This window comes from Podarcis raffonei, chromosome 17 (genome assembly GCF_027172205.1).
Source record: "Podarcis raffonei isolate rPodRaf1 chromosome 17, rPodRaf1.pri, whole genome shotgun sequence".
NCBI classification, from domain to species: Eukaryota; Metazoa; Chordata; class Lepidosauria; order Squamata; family Lacertidae; genus Podarcis; species Podarcis raffonei.
This window is the reverse complement of record NC_070618.1, coordinates 25,144,551-25,162,423: the sequence shown is the minus strand read 5'-3', so window position 1 is coordinate 25,162,423 and position 17,873 is coordinate 25,144,551. Positions and strand designations below refer to the sequence as shown.

General features: G+C 42.9%; 1 protein-coding gene across 2 annotated transcripts in view; it reads left to right on the top strand.

Annotated features, from left to right (window-relative positions):
• The first annotated feature begins 6,845 nt into the window (after nucleotides 1-6,845).
• The window catches only part of TTC39B (tetratricopeptide repeat domain 39B), a 59,747-nt gene continuing 48,719 nt past the window's right edge, over nucleotides 6,846-17,873 (top strand). For both annotated transcript variants that reach the window (XM_053371891.1, XM_053371890.1), the window contains exon 1: nucleotides 6,846-7,210. In XM_053371891.1, coding sequence (XP_053227866.1) covers nucleotides 7,167-7,210 — 44 coding nt within the window. In that variant the 5' untranslated portion in view covers nucleotides 6,846-7,166. The remainder of the gene's footprint in view (nucleotides 7,211-17,873) is intronic.

Here is a 17,873-nt window from a genome sequence, read left to right as displayed (position 1 = left end):
ATTAGAAATGTGTTTTAGTGTAAGCGTAAAGGCGCACCCAGATTCCAGTGCGCACATTTACGGTTTTGAACTAGGGGAGGCTGGGTGTTTTTTTTCCAGGAGGTGGGAAGCTTGTCATTGTTTTATTCTGATGTGTATTCTGTTTTATATCCATTTAAGCCAGCCTGATTGCCCTAGGGCTATGAGAGCCATAGAAATATTTTATAAATATTTAAATAATAATATTAAATAATAACTGGAAAACACAAGCATCCATTAATCCACACTTTGAGGAAACGGTTGTTTCATTCTGTGCATCAAAGGGGTAAAAAGGTAAAGGGACCCCTGACCATTAGGTCCAGTCGTGGCCGACTCTGGGGTTGTGGCGCTCATCTCACTCTATAGGCCGAGGGAGCCGGCGTACAGCTTCCAGGTCATGTGGCCAGCATGACTAAGCCGCTTCTGGCGAACCAGAGCTGCGCACGGAAACGCCCTTTACCTTCCTGCCGGAGCAGTATCTATTTATCTGCTTGCACTTTGACGTGCTTTCGAACTGCTAGGTTGGCAGGAGCAGGGACCGAGCAATGGGAGCTCACCCCATGGCGGGGATTCGAACCGCCAACCTTCTGATTGGCAAGCCCTAGGCTCTGTGGTTTAACCCACAGCGCCACCCGTGTCCCATCAAAGGGGTTGTATCCTTTTTAACCAAATCAGAACATAAGAGCTTCTTCCTTTGCTCTTGAAATCTAAAAACTAAATTAAATGGAATATTTTTGTTCACTTTTTTTTGTTAAGCATGTTTACAGGTATGACCAATTGAGTTTTTTGTTCCTAATACCACTTCATATTTATTTCACAATGCTTCACTGTGTGGGGTGTTCTCAGAATTCTCTACTAATCAATCTCATTTCTTTGCTCGCTTATTTGGATTTGGGATTGTGCTGTGAATATATATATATATATATATATATATATATATATATATGATGGAGGTGCAGCTGTCCTCATAGGCAAGCCTGGTTCCCTGCACTAGGCGATGCAAAAACTTCAGGAAGCTCATCAGCTCTGGAGAAACAAATCACATTAAACGCCTAGGTGTGGCAAGCCAACAGCATTTCCAAAGATGGTTTACTCACTCGTGAAAAGGATTAAAGAGCTGGCAAGTCTTCTGAAGAAGATCTGGAGAACTTGCTTGTGCAATGGACAGGCAAACTTGACCAAGACCAATTTAATTAGTTCGTAAAGAACAAAACCAGTCAATGATGTTACAAGTCATTAAACGCTGGCATAATTTGATTTGCTCAATAACCAAGGCAGCAAAGAAAGAAAAGGGTGTGAAGAAAGCAAAGGCAGAGAGATTCTAGGGTTGCCATATGTCTGGAATTTCCTGGACATACACGGAATACTGCACCCGCAAGCAGTGTCCAGGTGCGAATAGGCAAAAGGTCCAGGAAAATCCAGTAGTTGTATGGCAGTCCATGTCAGAAGTGCTTTTGTTGATTTCCCCCCCAAAATAAAAAAAAGCTCAGCAACTTTTCTTTCTGGATTTTGAAATATGGCAACCCGTCCAGACACAAAATTCCATTGATTTCATAAAATATAAAAATTACTCCAATGAAGGAAGACTGATTTATATGTAACCCCAGGCTAGGGTTTGTTTATTAAATCACAAGTTAAACATAAGTTGTCCCACAGATTATTGAAAGCACAAGGCTTGTTTCTCTAAAGCTTGGCCTTGTTTTCTAAGCAGCTCCTGCCTTTAGCTGTGCCTGTACCTGGGGCAGGGGGACAAAGAAAACCATGGTTCACAAAGAGCAACAAGAGTCACACATCATGCCAAGCTATAGTTAAACCAAGTTCTGTGAGCAACCAACAAACCATGGCTTCAGGTTGTGGTTTGGTGGCAATAAACGAACTATCGTTAAGCCTTTGGACAGGGCTCAGGCTACCAATGGAACTATGGTTTAATAAACCATGGTTTGGCATTATGTGCAAAAAAGGCTTTGGATGTTTGCCAACCTGATGAAATGCCTCTCTACCTCATGTGTAGTCATTGATGGAACTGCCAAGTTCAGATTCTGAGTAGCGGTAACAGGGCTGGGTTGAGGTTTGATGAGGCCCTCAGCTCCTGAAGGTAATGGGGCCCTTCATATGTCCAGGTATCCTTTGTCAACAACAAATTGTCACTGTTTTTTGTGTTGGATAGATGCTATATGGTAATTTATGGACCTCATAGGTATCTAAAGCCATTTGAACATAACAAGATACATATTTTATCAAAGTAATTGTTGAACTGAAATACAATTAAGAAGAAGTATATTAATAGTGAAATAACATTAAGAAGTAGTACAGTGGTACCTCGGGTTACATACGCTTCAGGTTACAGACTCCGCTAACCCAGAAATAGTGCTTCAGGCTAAGAACTTTGCTTCAGGATGAGAACAGAAATTGTGCCCCGGCAGCGCAGCAGCAGCAGGAGGCCCCATTAGCTAAAGTGGTGCTTCAGGTTAAGAACAGTTTCAGGTTAAGTATGGACCTCCGGAACGAATTAAGTACTTAACCCGAGGTACCACTGTATATTAATAGTGAAATAATTATTAAGCTCTAACTTAATGGACTATCATCAGTGCAGGTAATATTTTTTTTTTTATCATGACAATACTGTCTTATTTATTTTATAGTACAGTACATTGATTATTGCTTTCATTTTATGGATCAATGGTCTTGTTAGATAGTAAAATTCATGTTAAATTACTGTTTTAGGGGTTGTTTTTAAAAGTCTGAAACGGATTAATCCGTTTTGCATTACTTTCTATGTGAAAGCGTGCCTTGGTTTTGGAACGCTTTGGTTTTGGAACAGATTTCCGGAAGAGATTAAGTTTGAGAAGCAAGGTACCACTGTATATAGAAATGAGCAAACCAGTGATATGTTAGGGAGCAGGCCAGCATTACTTAACATGACCATGACTTACATCATAGGAGCCTACACAACACAAAACACTGTTGCTGTATGTAGGTTTTATTTTATTTGTTTTTTATCTCATATTTTGGCAATGTGCATCCAGGTGTTTTTTCTCCTTTAATATTTTTTGGGGGGGCCCAAGAGAGTGGGGCCCTAAACTATAGCTTGTTTAGCTTAAACGTAAATCCGGCACTGAGTGTTAATGTCAAAACATTGGGCAGGGGGTGGGGAAAAAATACCCCATGTCTGAAATTAGTTATGCAGTTGCTGGAAACTAATTAGAAGGCATGGAAACACCCAGGTAATATATCCCATAATAAAAGTAGGGCATACATCACATCTTTGAGCCTGCTGCAATCATCTGGGGTGTGGTTCCCGGAAACATCAGTAGGGAGTGTGACTGAAAAACAATGCAAACAAAGGCTGGATCTGCCTAACAATTGCAGTTGAAATTGAAGATGTGAGATTGACAGAAACTGAACATGAAATTACGTTGTAGTAAGGAGTGGTGACTCCTGCCAACCTAGCAGTTCGAAAGCACGTCAAAGTGCAAGTAGATAAATAGGTACCGCTCCGGCGGAAAGGTAAATGGCGTTTCCATGCGCTGCTCTGGTTCGCCAGAAGCGGCTTAGTCCTACTCGCCACATGACCCGGAAGCTGTACGCCAGCTCCCTCGGCCAATAAAGCGAGATGAGAGCCGCAACCCCAGAGTCGGCCACCACTGGACCTAATGGTCAGGGGTCCCTTTACCTTTTTAAGGAGTAGTGAGGTCTTTTTCAGGAGAATTTTGCTAGCCGTGGATACTGAAGTCTGCTCTTAGAAATCTAAGACTGCACCGCTCATATTTTTTATTTATTTTTAACACCTGGGTGAATGGAGAACTGGGCAAGAAATAGGAGAAAGCTTTCCCATCATTCCTTACTGAGTCCATGCCTCAGCTGAAACAACACAGGTGTTGGATTGCAGCCTGAAAGTTTGCAATGTAAACTATTGCCGTTCTAAAGTTAAGCAAGCCTGGTCCTTTTAAGAGAAGTGGGAAGGTTGCCTGGGAATCTTACACACGATTCCTTCAGCTGTTGGGAATTAGGAAACAGTGGGGTGTGTAAAAAGAGCTTAAAACGTGGGATAAATCAGCCTTGCACAATATAGAGTTAAGTAGCTGATGAAAGCTTGGACCTGAATCATAGAATTTTGGAGTTGGGGTCATCTAGTCCAAATGCTGCGATGCAGGAATCTCAGCTAAAGCATCCGTGGCACATGATTCTCTAGAAGAAAGGAGAGGAGAGGAAAGGAAAGGAAAAGGTTGTGCTAACCCAACAAGGGATGAGGGGGAATTTTATTTGTGCTGCCTTTTCTCTTCTGCTTATTCTTGATCTTATGAACTTATCACTTCAACCGCAACACCTATCTCTTTCATTGCAGCAGATCCAATGGGGTCAAGCTGTATTATGTGAGTGATAGTAACCGAGATATGAAAGCTAGGAGCTAAATGGCAACTTAAACCTAGGTTATGGGTGCAACAACGGAATGTCTAGGTGCACTTTTTATATACAGTGGTACCTCTAGATACGAACGGGATCCATTCTGGAGCCCCGTTCGCATCTAGAAGCAAACGTAACTAGCGACAGCACGTCTGCCCACGCACACGTTGTTTTTTGCCATTTCTGCGCATGTGCATGATGTCATTTTGAGCGTCTGCGCAAGCGGCGAAACCCGGAAGTAATGCGCTCCGTTACTTCCGGGTTGCAGCGGAGCGCAACTCGAACGCGCTCAACTCGAAGCGTATTCAACCCAAGGTATGACTGTATATATATATCAAGAATACAAAGCTGAAAATGAATGAACTGCAGCTAAAATATTATGTTCGTTTTTCACACAGTCTAGGCCAGGGGTCAGCAAACTTTTTCAGCAGGGGGCCGGTCCACTGTCCCTCAGACCTTGTGGGGGGCTAGACTATATTTTGAAAAAATAAATAAAAAATGAATGAATTTGTATGCCCCACCAATAAGCCAGAGATGCATTTTAAATAAAAGGGCAGGGCACAATCTACTCATGTAAAAACACGCTGATTCCCGGACAGTTTGCAGGCTGGATTTAGAAGGCAATTGGGCTGGATCCGGCCCCCGGTCCTTAGTTTGCCTACCCATGGTCTAGTTCTTCCCCTGCCCACCTCCCTAATATTCTTAAGAGGGTCTCCAGAGAGTAGCTGGATGTGGAGAGGTAGAAAAAGGTCCTCCTTTCCTTCCACTCTGCAGTTTTAATCTGAAATCTTAGGCGCAGTACTGCGCCCAGAGCTCAGAAACTGCTCGTGCTAATGAAATTCCCTGTTGCAAAATGCGCCCCGAACAAGGGGTGTTTCGAAGGGGTGTTTCAAGAAGGACACTGACAAACTGGAACGTGTCTGGAGGAGGGCAACAAAAATGGTCAAAGGCCTGGAAACGATGCCTTATGAGGAACGGCTAAGGGAGCTGGGCATGTTTAGCCTGGAGAAGAGGAGGTTAAGGGGTGATATGACATGTTCAAATATATAAAAGGATGTCTCATAGAGGAGGGAGAAAGGTTGTTTTCTGCTGCTCCAGAGAAGCGGACATGGAGCAATGGATCCAAACTACAAGAAAGAAGATTCCACCTAAACATTAGGAAGAACTTCCTGACAGTAAGAGCTGTTCGACAGTGGAATTTGCTGCCAAGGAGTGTGGTGGAGTCTCCTTCTTTGGAGGTCTTTAAGCAGAGGCTTGACAACCATATGTCAGGAGTGCTCTGATGGTGTTTCCTGCTTGGCAGGCGGTGGGACTCGATGGCCCTTGTGGTCTCTTCCAACTCTATGATTCTATGATTCTATTCTATGAATGCTGGTGAGAGTCTGGTGCAGCTTGTAACAAGGCAGGGAAGGCCTAGAGGAGGGAACCTTAATGAAGATCCCTTTTTTAAAGACCCGATATTTCCACACAGCCTGAGAGGTTCTGCTCTGGCATCAGTTTGAACTTTGAAGGACATAAAGAGCAGAAGCAGGGGGGATCTATCCAGTACAGCTAGCATTTAAAAATCCCAAGTGCAATATTTCAAACCACACAGTTCTTTCTCTAAATTGGAAATTAGCATTTTAGATATTCGGTGTTCTCTCTTGTAAATATTGGGTCTCTTGTATGGCATTCCGGAGACCATTAAGAGTTGCACTGTAATCTTAACATATATATTTTGTATATATTTTCACAAACAGGCACACTCCTACATTGACGCAAATTAAGATAATTATGAGGCTGCCACCAAAGGAATAAGCAAACTGCGCCGCGCTTCCGTCGCGCGCCTATAGGAAGCAATGGCAGAGCAATTCTACAGGCCGGTCCTGCTCGTCATGCAAATTAAGTGGGCGGAGTCGACATGGGCGGAGGAGTCGAACTCGGATGCTGGCAGGAAGCCCACGACGCGCTTCCCCTTCTTCTTTTTTTAAAGGGCACGGTGGGCGGGGCGTGATATGCAGATAACGAGCGCGGGGGCCGTTTCTATAGGTCGGTCCTGCCCGTCATGTAAATACAGTGGGTGGACTCGGGATGTGTGAGTGTGTGTAGAAACAGAACGCTGGCTGCCGGCAGAAGGAAGACGAAGCGCTTCCTTTTTAAAAAAAAATGCACGGTGGGCGGGGCGTGAAATGCAGGCGGACGAGCGAGCGCTTCCATAGGTCGGTCCTGCTCGTCATGTAAATTCGGTGGGCGGAGTCGACACGAGGCAGCGCTCAGGGTGTGTTTAGAACGTCGGCTGCCCCCACTATTTGTGTGTTTTAAATGCACGGTGGGTGGGGCGTGATATGCAGATACAAGCAGGCGCTTCCATAGGCCAGTCCTGCTCGTCATGCAAATACAGTGGGCGGAGTCGACACGAGGCGGAGCTCGGGGTTTGTGTTTAGAACGTCGACTGCCCCCACTTTTTGCGTGTGTGACTTTTAAATACCGTGGGCGGGGCGTGTTATGCAGATGAGGAGCGGGCGCGAGCCGGACGGGTAGGAGGACGCCGGCAAACAGCCGCCTGAGGTGGATTCAGTCAGAGAAGAGTCGCCGCCGCCAACCGACCTGACGTACTCTAAGCTGGAAGCGAAGGGCTGAGGGAGGGTCTTGCTGCCACGGCGCTCCTGGATCCCTTCACATCCTGACCCGAGAGAGAGAGAGAGCCTCACCGCCCTTCACACGAGGGGAGCCCGGCCCCGCGGGGAATATGGCTAGTGTCAGAAATGGAACCGAAGGAACGAGCGCAGGAGGAGGAGGAGGCGAAGAGGTAACGCCGTGGGCGCGGGGGGAGGGGGAGAGGGGGGCGAGAGTTGCGTGTCACACACGCGTGAACGTGTGAACGTCGTTACGCCAGTGCCGAATGCGTGAATCCCTTCCGTAGGTGATGGATGGGCAAGGCGCGTCGAGTTTCCGATATGGGTCGAAAGGTCGGTGCGGGGGAAAGGATAGAGATGCGGGGGCGGGGGGGAGAGAAGGTTTTCTCTTCCTCTCACTTTCTCGCCTCCTGGCGACCAACAGGTGCTGCTGTGTTGGATTTACGTAAAAGCTAAACAAGCTAGAGCTTCGGGCCCCACTCTCTTGGAGACCCAAAAATAAATAAATAAATAAATAAAAACCCTGGATGTACATTTCCAAAATATAAGATAAAAAACAAATAAAATAAAACCTACATACAGCAATAGTGTTTTGTGTTGTAGGCTCATATTTGTTATGTGAAAATGGCTTTAGATACCTATTAGGTCCGTAAATTACCATATAACATATATTCAACATTAAAAAACAGTGACAATTTGTTGTTGACAAAGGACAGCTGGGCATATAAAGGGCCCCATTACCTTCAGTTGCTTAGGGCCTCATCAAACCGAAATCCAGCCCTGATGTGACCTCATAAATATCGAATGTTAAGTTCAATAATGGTAAATTCAAATCTCACCCGAAAGGATTGGGGGGGGCAGAATAAAAAGACAAAATGGAACTCTTGCATCTTTTTTTTTAATGTGATGGTCAGCAGCGATGCTGTGTTGCAAAATTACATAGAATCATTCAGAACTGAGATTTCATTATCCCTCGAGGTACTTTAGTTATTATTTATTAGGTGTACAACACCCTTTGTGTCATTATTATAATTCGTCTAGGGGTGTAGCCAGGATTTACGTTGGGTGTGTGTGTGTCACGGGCAGGACACCCACCTGTCATCACCCTCTGTCTGGCTCTGTCTTAGCAGATTCAAAATGAAACGTCTCGGCCACAGTTGTTTTATTTTCTTTTGAGCCCAAGTGCTCAGGAAAAAAAACCCCTGTCAAGATCTTCCTACCATTTCTACATTTAGTTAAGTATTTTTATTTATTTGATTTGGCCCAGGGCAGCTGCCCCCTGAATTCATCTGTTCAGGAATTGCTTTGAAGCGCAGAAAAGAATTCCAGAGCTGCAGCCTGCAAATAAGTGATAGCAGTTCATGATACAAAGCTTGCAGACATCATGCCCAAATATCCTCGTCTCTTTTTATTATATTTACCATTACACATAAATCCCACCTTACTTCCAAGGGGTTCAGGGTAGCATGCATGTTTTCTCCCTCCTGATTTTTATCTTCCCAAGAAATCAGTGACTGAGAGACTGTGACTGGCTCAATGAGGATTTGAACCCAGGTCCTGGTTTAACACTTTAACCACAATGACTCCCATAGTCTCTTCTAACCTGATATGTTTGTGGCTGTCAGAATGTCCCTTATCTGGGAAGACCCCAAAGGTAGATCAGAAAGATTATCTGTAGCAGCCTCATGTTAAGTCGTCACTATGTATGATTCCTGCAGCTGTTTTAAGTTGAAGTCATTGTGGGTTTTTATGTTTTTGAAAGTAGTTTAGAGTGGCCCTTTTCCATTGTACATTTTATTTCCTTATGGGAACCATGACTGCAATATTTTAGGTCATTTAGGAAGTCAGTGCTCGTACCATTGAAATTCTACACTCTGTAATAATAAACCACCTACATATGACCCCTGTCACCCAGATACTGTGCTGTAAAGAGCAGGAGGAAATAGAATGCCTCATGCTAGAGGTGCTTGCATAATTCAAAAGAGAGTTTAGTAAAACAATCCAGATGAGCAAGTGGACAAATGATGCAATATGAAAAATATGGAACTGGATATAGTAGGCATCTGTCCTAAATAGGAGCAATCAGAGATGAATTTTTGTTTACTTTTATATTATAGCTGGATTTCTGTGTGTTTTGTCTGAGCTTTTTATTAGTTTTAACCTGGAAAAATGTAATTAATGGCACTATGTACAACCTGAAGTTGGTACTGGGGGTTTGATGAAGGAGATGGTTCTTATCATGGGTCATGCATAGCAGCAACACTTGTGCATGAGATCCTGGCCTGCTTGTAAACTGTGCCTTGCCCAGCATAGGTACAACATTGGTATTTATCTAGATTTTTGTCAAGAATTTATCAGGGGAAGAAAGGTGACTCAGCAGTCATGCCTAAGCAGCCTTTGTGGTGGTGCTGCAGGCTTCTTTCTCACTTGGCGAATTGCTTGATATGCCAATTCTACTATATCCTAGCCATTTTATTGAATGAGGATGGCTATTATAACTGTTCTGACTGCTTTTTAGGTCTATCTCATCACATAAATTTCTTTGCTTCAATGAATCTTTTAAATATTGGGACATATAATAAGTAAAAAGTAAAGGTAAAGGACCCCTGGATGGTTAAGTCCAGTGTGACTGTGGGGTGAGGCAGTCATTTCGATTCAGGCCGAGGGAGCCAGAGTTTGTCTGAAAACAGCTTTCCGGGTCATGTGGCCAGCATGACTAAACCACTTCTGGCGCAATGGGACATGGTGATGAATGCCAAAGTGCATAGAAACGTTCATCTTTCCACCACCCCAGTGCCTATTTATCTACTCGTACTGGTGTACTTTCAAACTTGTAAGTTGGCAGAAGCTGGGACAGAGCAATGGGAGCTCACCCCATCATGTGGATTCGAACCACCAACCTTCCAATCAGCAAGCCCAAGAGGCTCAGTAGTTTAGACCACAGCGCCACCTGTGTCCCTTTAATAATACTAGTAGATCATTTAGGAATATGAAGAGAAGAGTAACAACGGAAGTATTGGTTATTTTAAAAACAGTGTATTTTGGATACTGTCCAGAAAGCTTCAGTAAATTGTGTTTTCCTTCTAAATCTGTGTAACACATATTTTTCACTCTGTGAAGTTAACCATACTGTGGTGTTTTGTTTTGTTTTAACTTTCCCCCTAATTTACCATTTTCTCTGGGATTCTATTCTGTGTCAAGCTTCCCCTTCAGGTCTCTTGTAAGTTTGTCAAGCTATCCAGGGAGTGAAAGTTCAGCAACTTGCCTTTCTGCAAATCTTCTTAGTCAGAATCCATTCATATGCTAGTTTTTGGTAGGCAGTTTTATGATGCTCTGCTGGAGTAGACAGTGGTCTAAATCTAGCTCCTTAATGTTAATTTGTTAAAGCTTGTTTGTAGCTCGCCCTAGATCTCAGGCCTCTTGCATCTTCCTATAGGACAGACACCCACACTTAGAAACTGGTGTGCTGCCTTCACCTGGGCTGGGCTGAATCAATATAAAACAGGATCATGGTGGAGTAGACCGCAGTTTAAAGCACTGCACAGGCAGGAAAGCTGTACCCTCACCACAGTATGAGTTTTCTTGTTGAAAACACTTCTTCCAGGTTGTCTTTTTTGCAGATGGGATTCCCAGACTGGAAGTATCCGCCACTGACGGGAAGAACAGTTGTCTCTGCTTCCCTCCCTAAACCTGCCGCAAGTTGAGAGTTTCACTCCACATCCCAACTGCCTATGGAATACTTAAAATGTACCCAACCACCAGTCTTATACAAATTAAGACCTGATTCCTAGACCACATTTGGATTACCGTATTTTTCCGTGTATAACACGCCCCCTGTATATAAGTGCCCTGTTTTTGGGGACTCAAAATTAAGAAAATGGGGGGGAGAGATTGCCCCCGTGTATAAGACTACCCCTCCCTTAAAATTATTTTTAGTAAAAAAACAAACCCTAGTCTTATACACTGAAAAGTACGGAATATCTTGCCTTTTGCCATTGTGATGCTCCTTTCTTTCTTGCAATAAGCCAGGAAGTGTTCCATTAGCCATACTTTAAAAGTTCAGTGGTTCCAAACCTGTTAACTACTCCTATCAAGTTAAAAACAAGGCAGGAATCCCAAATTGTCCCGAAGCTGGTAACTATTGTTTTTTTGGTTCAGATATAATGAGAAACTATGGTTAATTGAAGAGTTCCAAGTATAATTGCAGGTTTCTGGGAGGAGTCTGCATATGTAGGTATGCATGAGGCTGATTCATGGCCATGCACACAATTGTGATTCCATAATGTCTTATTTTGCCTCTTGGCTTTAATGGTGAAGCAGGTAGAAAATAGGCTGCAGTTCCTTCTTTTTTCTAAGAATGCTTTTGACTGGAGAAATTGAAAGATGTAAGGATTGGTTATTGAAATATATTATTTTGTGTGTGTGTGTGTGTGTGTGAGAGAGAGAGAACTTGAGTCTTTGAAGTACTCCCCCCCCCATTTAAGAGTTAATTAATGTGAGAATTGACAAAAGTATCACTAAAATGAAGTATACAGGATGTAGTTGCCTAAATTAAACTTATTTTGACTTCTGGACCTTTTGGATAAAATGGTGCCATAAACATTTCTACATCCTGAATGTTAACCTAACCCTGAGGCTAACTTACACAATTTTTATTCACTTCTGTTTCTCACAGAGATTACATATATCAACTTGCACAACACATTGAACAGTGCAGGCAACACTGGATCCTTTGGTAATTATTACAAGGCTTATGCAAGAGTAGTGGGTGAACCTAGCGGGAAGAAAAGGCAGCCATGGGGAGACACTTTGAGCAGAGAAAAATGTCATGGCTAGGGAGAGTGTTAACCACCACCCCTCTTTCCCCTCCTCGTCTGTTCCTCTTATCATTATTTTTAATCTAGGCTCTGCTACATGCATTTTCATATAAAATGTAGTTAAAAATACGTTTTGCTTTTTAGGGAATGCATGTAATAAAGCCTTGGCTATTTAAAAATAAAAAGTAGCAAGGGGCTATCAAAGAGAACAATAAATGCCTACGTTGCATTACTACAATATATAATACAGTGTTGATTATGTCCGTTGAGCATAATACTAAGGAGTACATGTTTGTGACGTGCAATTGGTGTCCAGGGGACAACATAAAGATTCCTCCATCTTTAAGAAAACTGAAGCCTCTTGATGGAAGCATTACATATCTTCAAGTCAAATTAGAAAGCAAATTAAAATAGCCTTTTACCCTTGTGCAATGCATCTATTTGTCCAATACCAAGTTGACTTGCCTGCTATGAACTATTTCCTACAAATTAAATATCATGGAAGACACAATCAATAGTGCCAAGGTCATTTGAGGAAACTGCCCCTTTGAAGTTTAAAAAGACACCTTGTGTAATCTGTCTTTAAACTTTGTTTTCCCCTGTTACAATTAACTAGCTGCTGCCACCAAGCAGGGGAAATGCTCATGTCCATGAATCCTGGACTCATGTCTTATTATCACAGACACTATGTGAACATAAATATGTCAATCTTCTCCTATTTGCTCACAATACATTTCCAAGGCAGATCCCGGTGCTTGGACAAGTTGAAGTTGAATTTAAGCTAGATGGTCATAAAACTGTCTGGATTAAAGAGAAGGCTCAAGAGATGGGAGGCAGACATAGCATCTCTTTGGATAATGACTTGGATCTGATGCTCTACATGTGAATAAGAACTCCATAGGAAAAAATGTATGAGAGAACAGCTCTAAAGATGTCTCTCCGTTGGAGTAAAGGTTGAAGTACACAAGATCCTTTCAAAATGAAGTAACTGGAGAACAAAAGCGGATGGAACTGGAAAAGTAAAAAGGCACATTTTCATAAGGCTCTTGGAAATGGTGTCAAAGGTAAAATGATGACAAGGCTGAGGAGAGTATCCTGAGCTTTAGAAAGGAAGAGGAGTCATTTATGCACAGTACTCCGTGATTTGTCTTTCTCTCCTAAAGTGAATTTTTAATGAAAGACAAGTAGACTGATCTAAGGTTAGCATGAACACTTTCTACTTTTCTGCTTACCATTAACCCAGTTTGCACACAACGCTAAGCCAAACCATGGCTTAGCTCAGAGTCGCATTGCAGCAGGAAGACTGGGGGAGGACTGAAGAGGTTGTGTTTTTTGCTGGGAGTACCCACACAGGCATTCATGCTTTGCTGTAGCTTGGTTTAGAGTTCCTTGGTTGATTTTAATGCCTGAAATTGGGAAACAAGATGTGCTTGGGTTGCATAAATTACTTTCAAGTGGAAGTAATTCTACTTGCAGAATAAAGTTCAAGACCAGTTTTGCTACCACACTCCAGTTAAAATATGATGGTTTAATGGCAAGCATAGGACTCCTTCCCTCCTTTCTAAAATATATAGTAAATCTGCCAAAAGAACCATCTTTTATGCTGCTCTTATTTTATATTCTTAATGTTGTTTTATTTTGCTAATTTTGGTAAACCGCCCAGATAAAATATGCCGGGTGACTATAGATCATAAACACATAAACAAAGAAAGGTTTTCATTCATATGTCTTAAACTGACAAAGGGTTGGTTTTATTCAGATTTCATAACTCGTGGAGTCTATAATTGGCATAAATCCTGAAATTGTGCAGCTGTATAAAAGTGCTCTAGCAAACATCCCTATGCACTGAAGTGAGAAATGGACTCAAGACAGCTGGTCATACCCCTTTGGCACTGATGTACCATTCAACCATCAGCTGGCAACTCCATCTTCAGCCTCAAAGAAAACAGGCCCTGTGCATGAAGGGCTCCACCATACAAAAGAAAATCCTGGATTCCCCTTCTACACATGTAGGGCCCATTCTCCATGTGGCTGAATATATCTGTGCAACTGAATATACAGCCATCCGGGTGTGTATCTTTTATAGGAAATGTACACTTTTTGTGCATTCTGCAACTTCCTTTTCAAAGTGATAACTCAAAAAGCAAGGACACCAGTTTTGGAAAACTATATAATTTTATACTGCTCTCCCTTAAAGTAGCTCAAGGTGATCACGTAGTATTATCCCAATAAGCTTTATTGGTGAGGGAGAATTTAACCTGGTCATCCCTGCTTTATGTCCCTTATTCTAACACTTCTCTTAATGTAATAGTTCTTTCTTTTCTAGAATGAAGTACAAAAAATATTTTGATGCTCCAAGAATGTATTTTGAAAATGTCAGCCAGCACATTGCAGTTTATTATGCCAATGTGTACTATGCCAGTGTTGTATGGGAGGCTTCATGTGGCAATAATTGGCCACTAGGGGATTCTCTTGTGGTGTAACTGAGCAGCTTGATATAAAATAATTGGAAGCCACAGAGAACTTGTGTAGTTCTGCCTTGGTTAAAATGTACTGCCTGCTGGCCTCTGTTGAAGGCTATTAAAGGATATTTTTGGACCCAGTTTTTGTTTTTGACTAAAGAATGTTCTACATGGTGTCATTTAAACACAATATATGTCATTTAACGCTCTCTGAGTAACAATCTCAGAAAAGTCAGAACTGGGTGAAGCTTCATATTTTGCAAAGGTTTAGTAAAAACTAAAAAGTAACAGTCATAGAATCGCAGAATTGTAGAGTAACCATCATAGAAACATAGTATTGTGGAGTTCAAAGGGACCCCAAGGGTCATTTAGTCTAAGCCCTTGCAATGCAGGAATCTCAGCTAAAGCATCCATGACAGATGACCATCCAATCTCTGCTTATAAACCTTGCACTTTGTATTTTGGGTCTATGGGCTGCAATAAAGCTTTGTGTGTGTGTGGCTTAAAAACCGCCAGTGAAGAGTCCAGTCCACCACCTCCTGAGGGAGATTGTTCCACTGTCAAACTGCTCTTACTGTCAGAAAGTTCTTCCTGATGTTTAGTCAGAATCTCCTTTCTTGTAGCTTGAATCCTTTAGTTTGAGTCCTAGCTTCCAAAGCGGGAGAAAATAAGCTTGCTCCATCCTCCATTTGACAGCCCTTTAGATGGCTATCATATTTCCTTTCAGTCTCCTCTTTTCTAGGCTAAATATGCCCAACTCCCTCAACCATTCCTCATAAGGCCCTGGCTTCCAGACCCTTGATCTTCTTGGTTGCCCTCCTCTGCACACATTCCAGCTTGTCAATATCTTTCTTAAACTGTGGCGCCCAGAACTGGACACAGTATTCCAGGTGCGGTCAGACCAAGGCAGAACAGAGTGCTACTATTACTTCCTTTGATTGGGACATTAGACTTCTATTGATGCAGTGTAGAATAGCATTAGCTTTTTTGGGGTGCTGCATCACCCTGTTGACATGATTAGACTGGTCTTGAGAAGAAGGATTCTAGGCCAACGCTGCAAATTCTATACAGTGGTACCTCGGGTTACATACGCTTCAGGTTACAGACTCCGCTAACCCAGAAATAGTACCTCGAGTTAAGAACTTTGCTTCAGGATGAGAACAGAAATTGTGCTCCGGCGGCGCAGCAGCAGCAGCGGGAGGCCCCATTAGCTAAAGTGGTGCTTCAGGTTAGGAACAGTTTCAGGTTAAGAACGGACCTCCGGAACGAATTAAGTACTTAACCCGAGGTACCACTGTACCTCGTTTCAACTAAAATGACATTTGTACTGCCTTTTTTGTACTAACCTTATTTTAAGAAGCTGTTAAAGTTGCCCTTATTTCTACTGCTTTTTGACTTCACATGAAAGTGCATCAATGTACAAAATGTGGAATATAGGATTTTCCATTACAGAAACAGTGTTCTTCTTCGGTTAATGAGTACAGAATATTTGATTCCAAAACTGCTTCAGCACACTGGGCTTTTTATTTATTGAGATGAAGCCCAACTTATTCCTTTATTTATTTATTATACAATATGTAAAGCTAAAAGAGGTAAGAAATGTACAGTATATAAAACAAGTAATGAAATTGTTCTGACAATGCTTTGGGACTGGAGTTATATGGTGCCTAAATGAGAAGTGTAGCAAGATTTTCACAGCTGCATTTTGTACTAGCTGCAGCATCTGAACTGTGTTCAGCAGCAGACCCATATAGAACACATTGCAATAGCTCAAACACAAAGTTATTAGAGCACAAAGCACAGTGACCAAGTTGTCCCTGTCCAGCAAAGGCCATTTCCAGGTGTATCTGGAAATCACGTGCATCTAGTAAAATAAAAAGCTAGATTGAAACATTGCAGAGCAGGTTGAATTTATATATTTAAAAATCGTATGGGGGGGGAGACCCATGAACCTCACTCTGTTACAGTATTTTTATCCATCTGTTCCTCCGAAAGGGGGGCTGCTGAGAAATTGTGAGGTAGCTACATTGCGTGGCAAGTCCTGACCCCCCTCCACTTGGTTGAATAAAGACACATGACTCAAATATTTAAGGTTAATGGGCTAAAAAAGGCCACAACTTTATTGGTTACAGATGATGAGCAGTATTGGCTTAGGCATTGGATCTAACTAACTATATTTGACTCCAGCCTGTCTACAGGGAGTCCGGGAAGGGTTAACCACCTGTAGGGGGAGTCCTGCTGGTGCACATCAACTAGGAACTCTCCCGGGGTCACCGCTAGGGGTTGTGCCTTAGGCCCTCACCTCCCCAGGCTTCGGACAGGGTCACGCCCCCTGGAATCCTTTAACGGAATACCCTTCAATATGTGTGGGGCAGGTGATGGCGCTACCTCCCCTCTTCTCTTCTCCAGAAATATTTCAATGCCTAACCGCCAAACCTTAAAAAGTTGTGACAATTTGCTACGAGGAAGGCGAAAACCAACCTTAAAAAGTTGTGACAATTTGCTACGAGGAAGGCGAAAACCACCCAAGTGGCTGGTGCCAATTTGCCAAGTGGAAAAATTCCTACCAGGCCCCTCAACGGCGACCAACCGAAGTCCATAGCAAGGTCAAAAGAGATGAAAACCTTAAAGGGCAGGAGGGTGGGAAAACCGAAGCAGCTGGAAGCCTGAAAGAGAGATCTCCCAGCTGCGTCCTGCCTTTATTGGGCAGGCCACACCCCCAGACCAACCAGATTGGTCGGCGTGGCCAGTGACACAGCCGGGAATCCCCCAGTCGCGCAGGGCTGGCCACCCACCCCCTGCGCATGCGTGTGGAGGGGTCATGAGAGCCTGCAACACCACCTCCTCCTTAAGGCGGAAGTGGCCTTGCAGTCAAGCACAAAGGCTCATATGAACAAGCTTCTAGAGCAGCATGGCCTATGCAAATCCAAGGGAAGACAGGAAGGAAAGATGCTGATAAGCCAACATGAGGGAGGGGGTTGTGTTTTTTTTTGCAACATGCAATACAGTATAGTGGAAGGAGAGGAGCAGAAAACAAGCTGTGCAGTATTTCATGGTCTCCAAAAAGTCGTTCATTCTCTCCTCTATGCAAACAAGCACCCAGAGGATATTTTTGCATATTGCCATAGAGTTGTCTGCTACCCAGCTCAGAAAGGATCAGATGGAATAGTTCTCATGCAAACCAAACACAGTGGCAAGAAAGCCCTTTAGTAATATTTAACTTCTGTAATGTCAATGAATAATCATAGCCTTGACTAAACATTGCATGTTTGGAATAGAAAAAAAGCTTTTTGCATAACTGACCTGCAGTGTCTACACTGAAAATACCCCAAAATCTGTAGTACCCCCTGTGGCTTGGTTCCAGATTTAATATATTTCAAGACAGGAAAGCTTCCCTGCTGCCATCTATATTTTCTTTTTTATGTATAACAGGCTGGCTGGGGCTGATAGGAATTGCCCAAATCATCTGGAGGGTAACAGATTGGGAAAGGCTGCCCTACTACAATACAGAACTGACCAAAGTTGTCCATTAAATAGAGCCAACTCCCCATTTATGT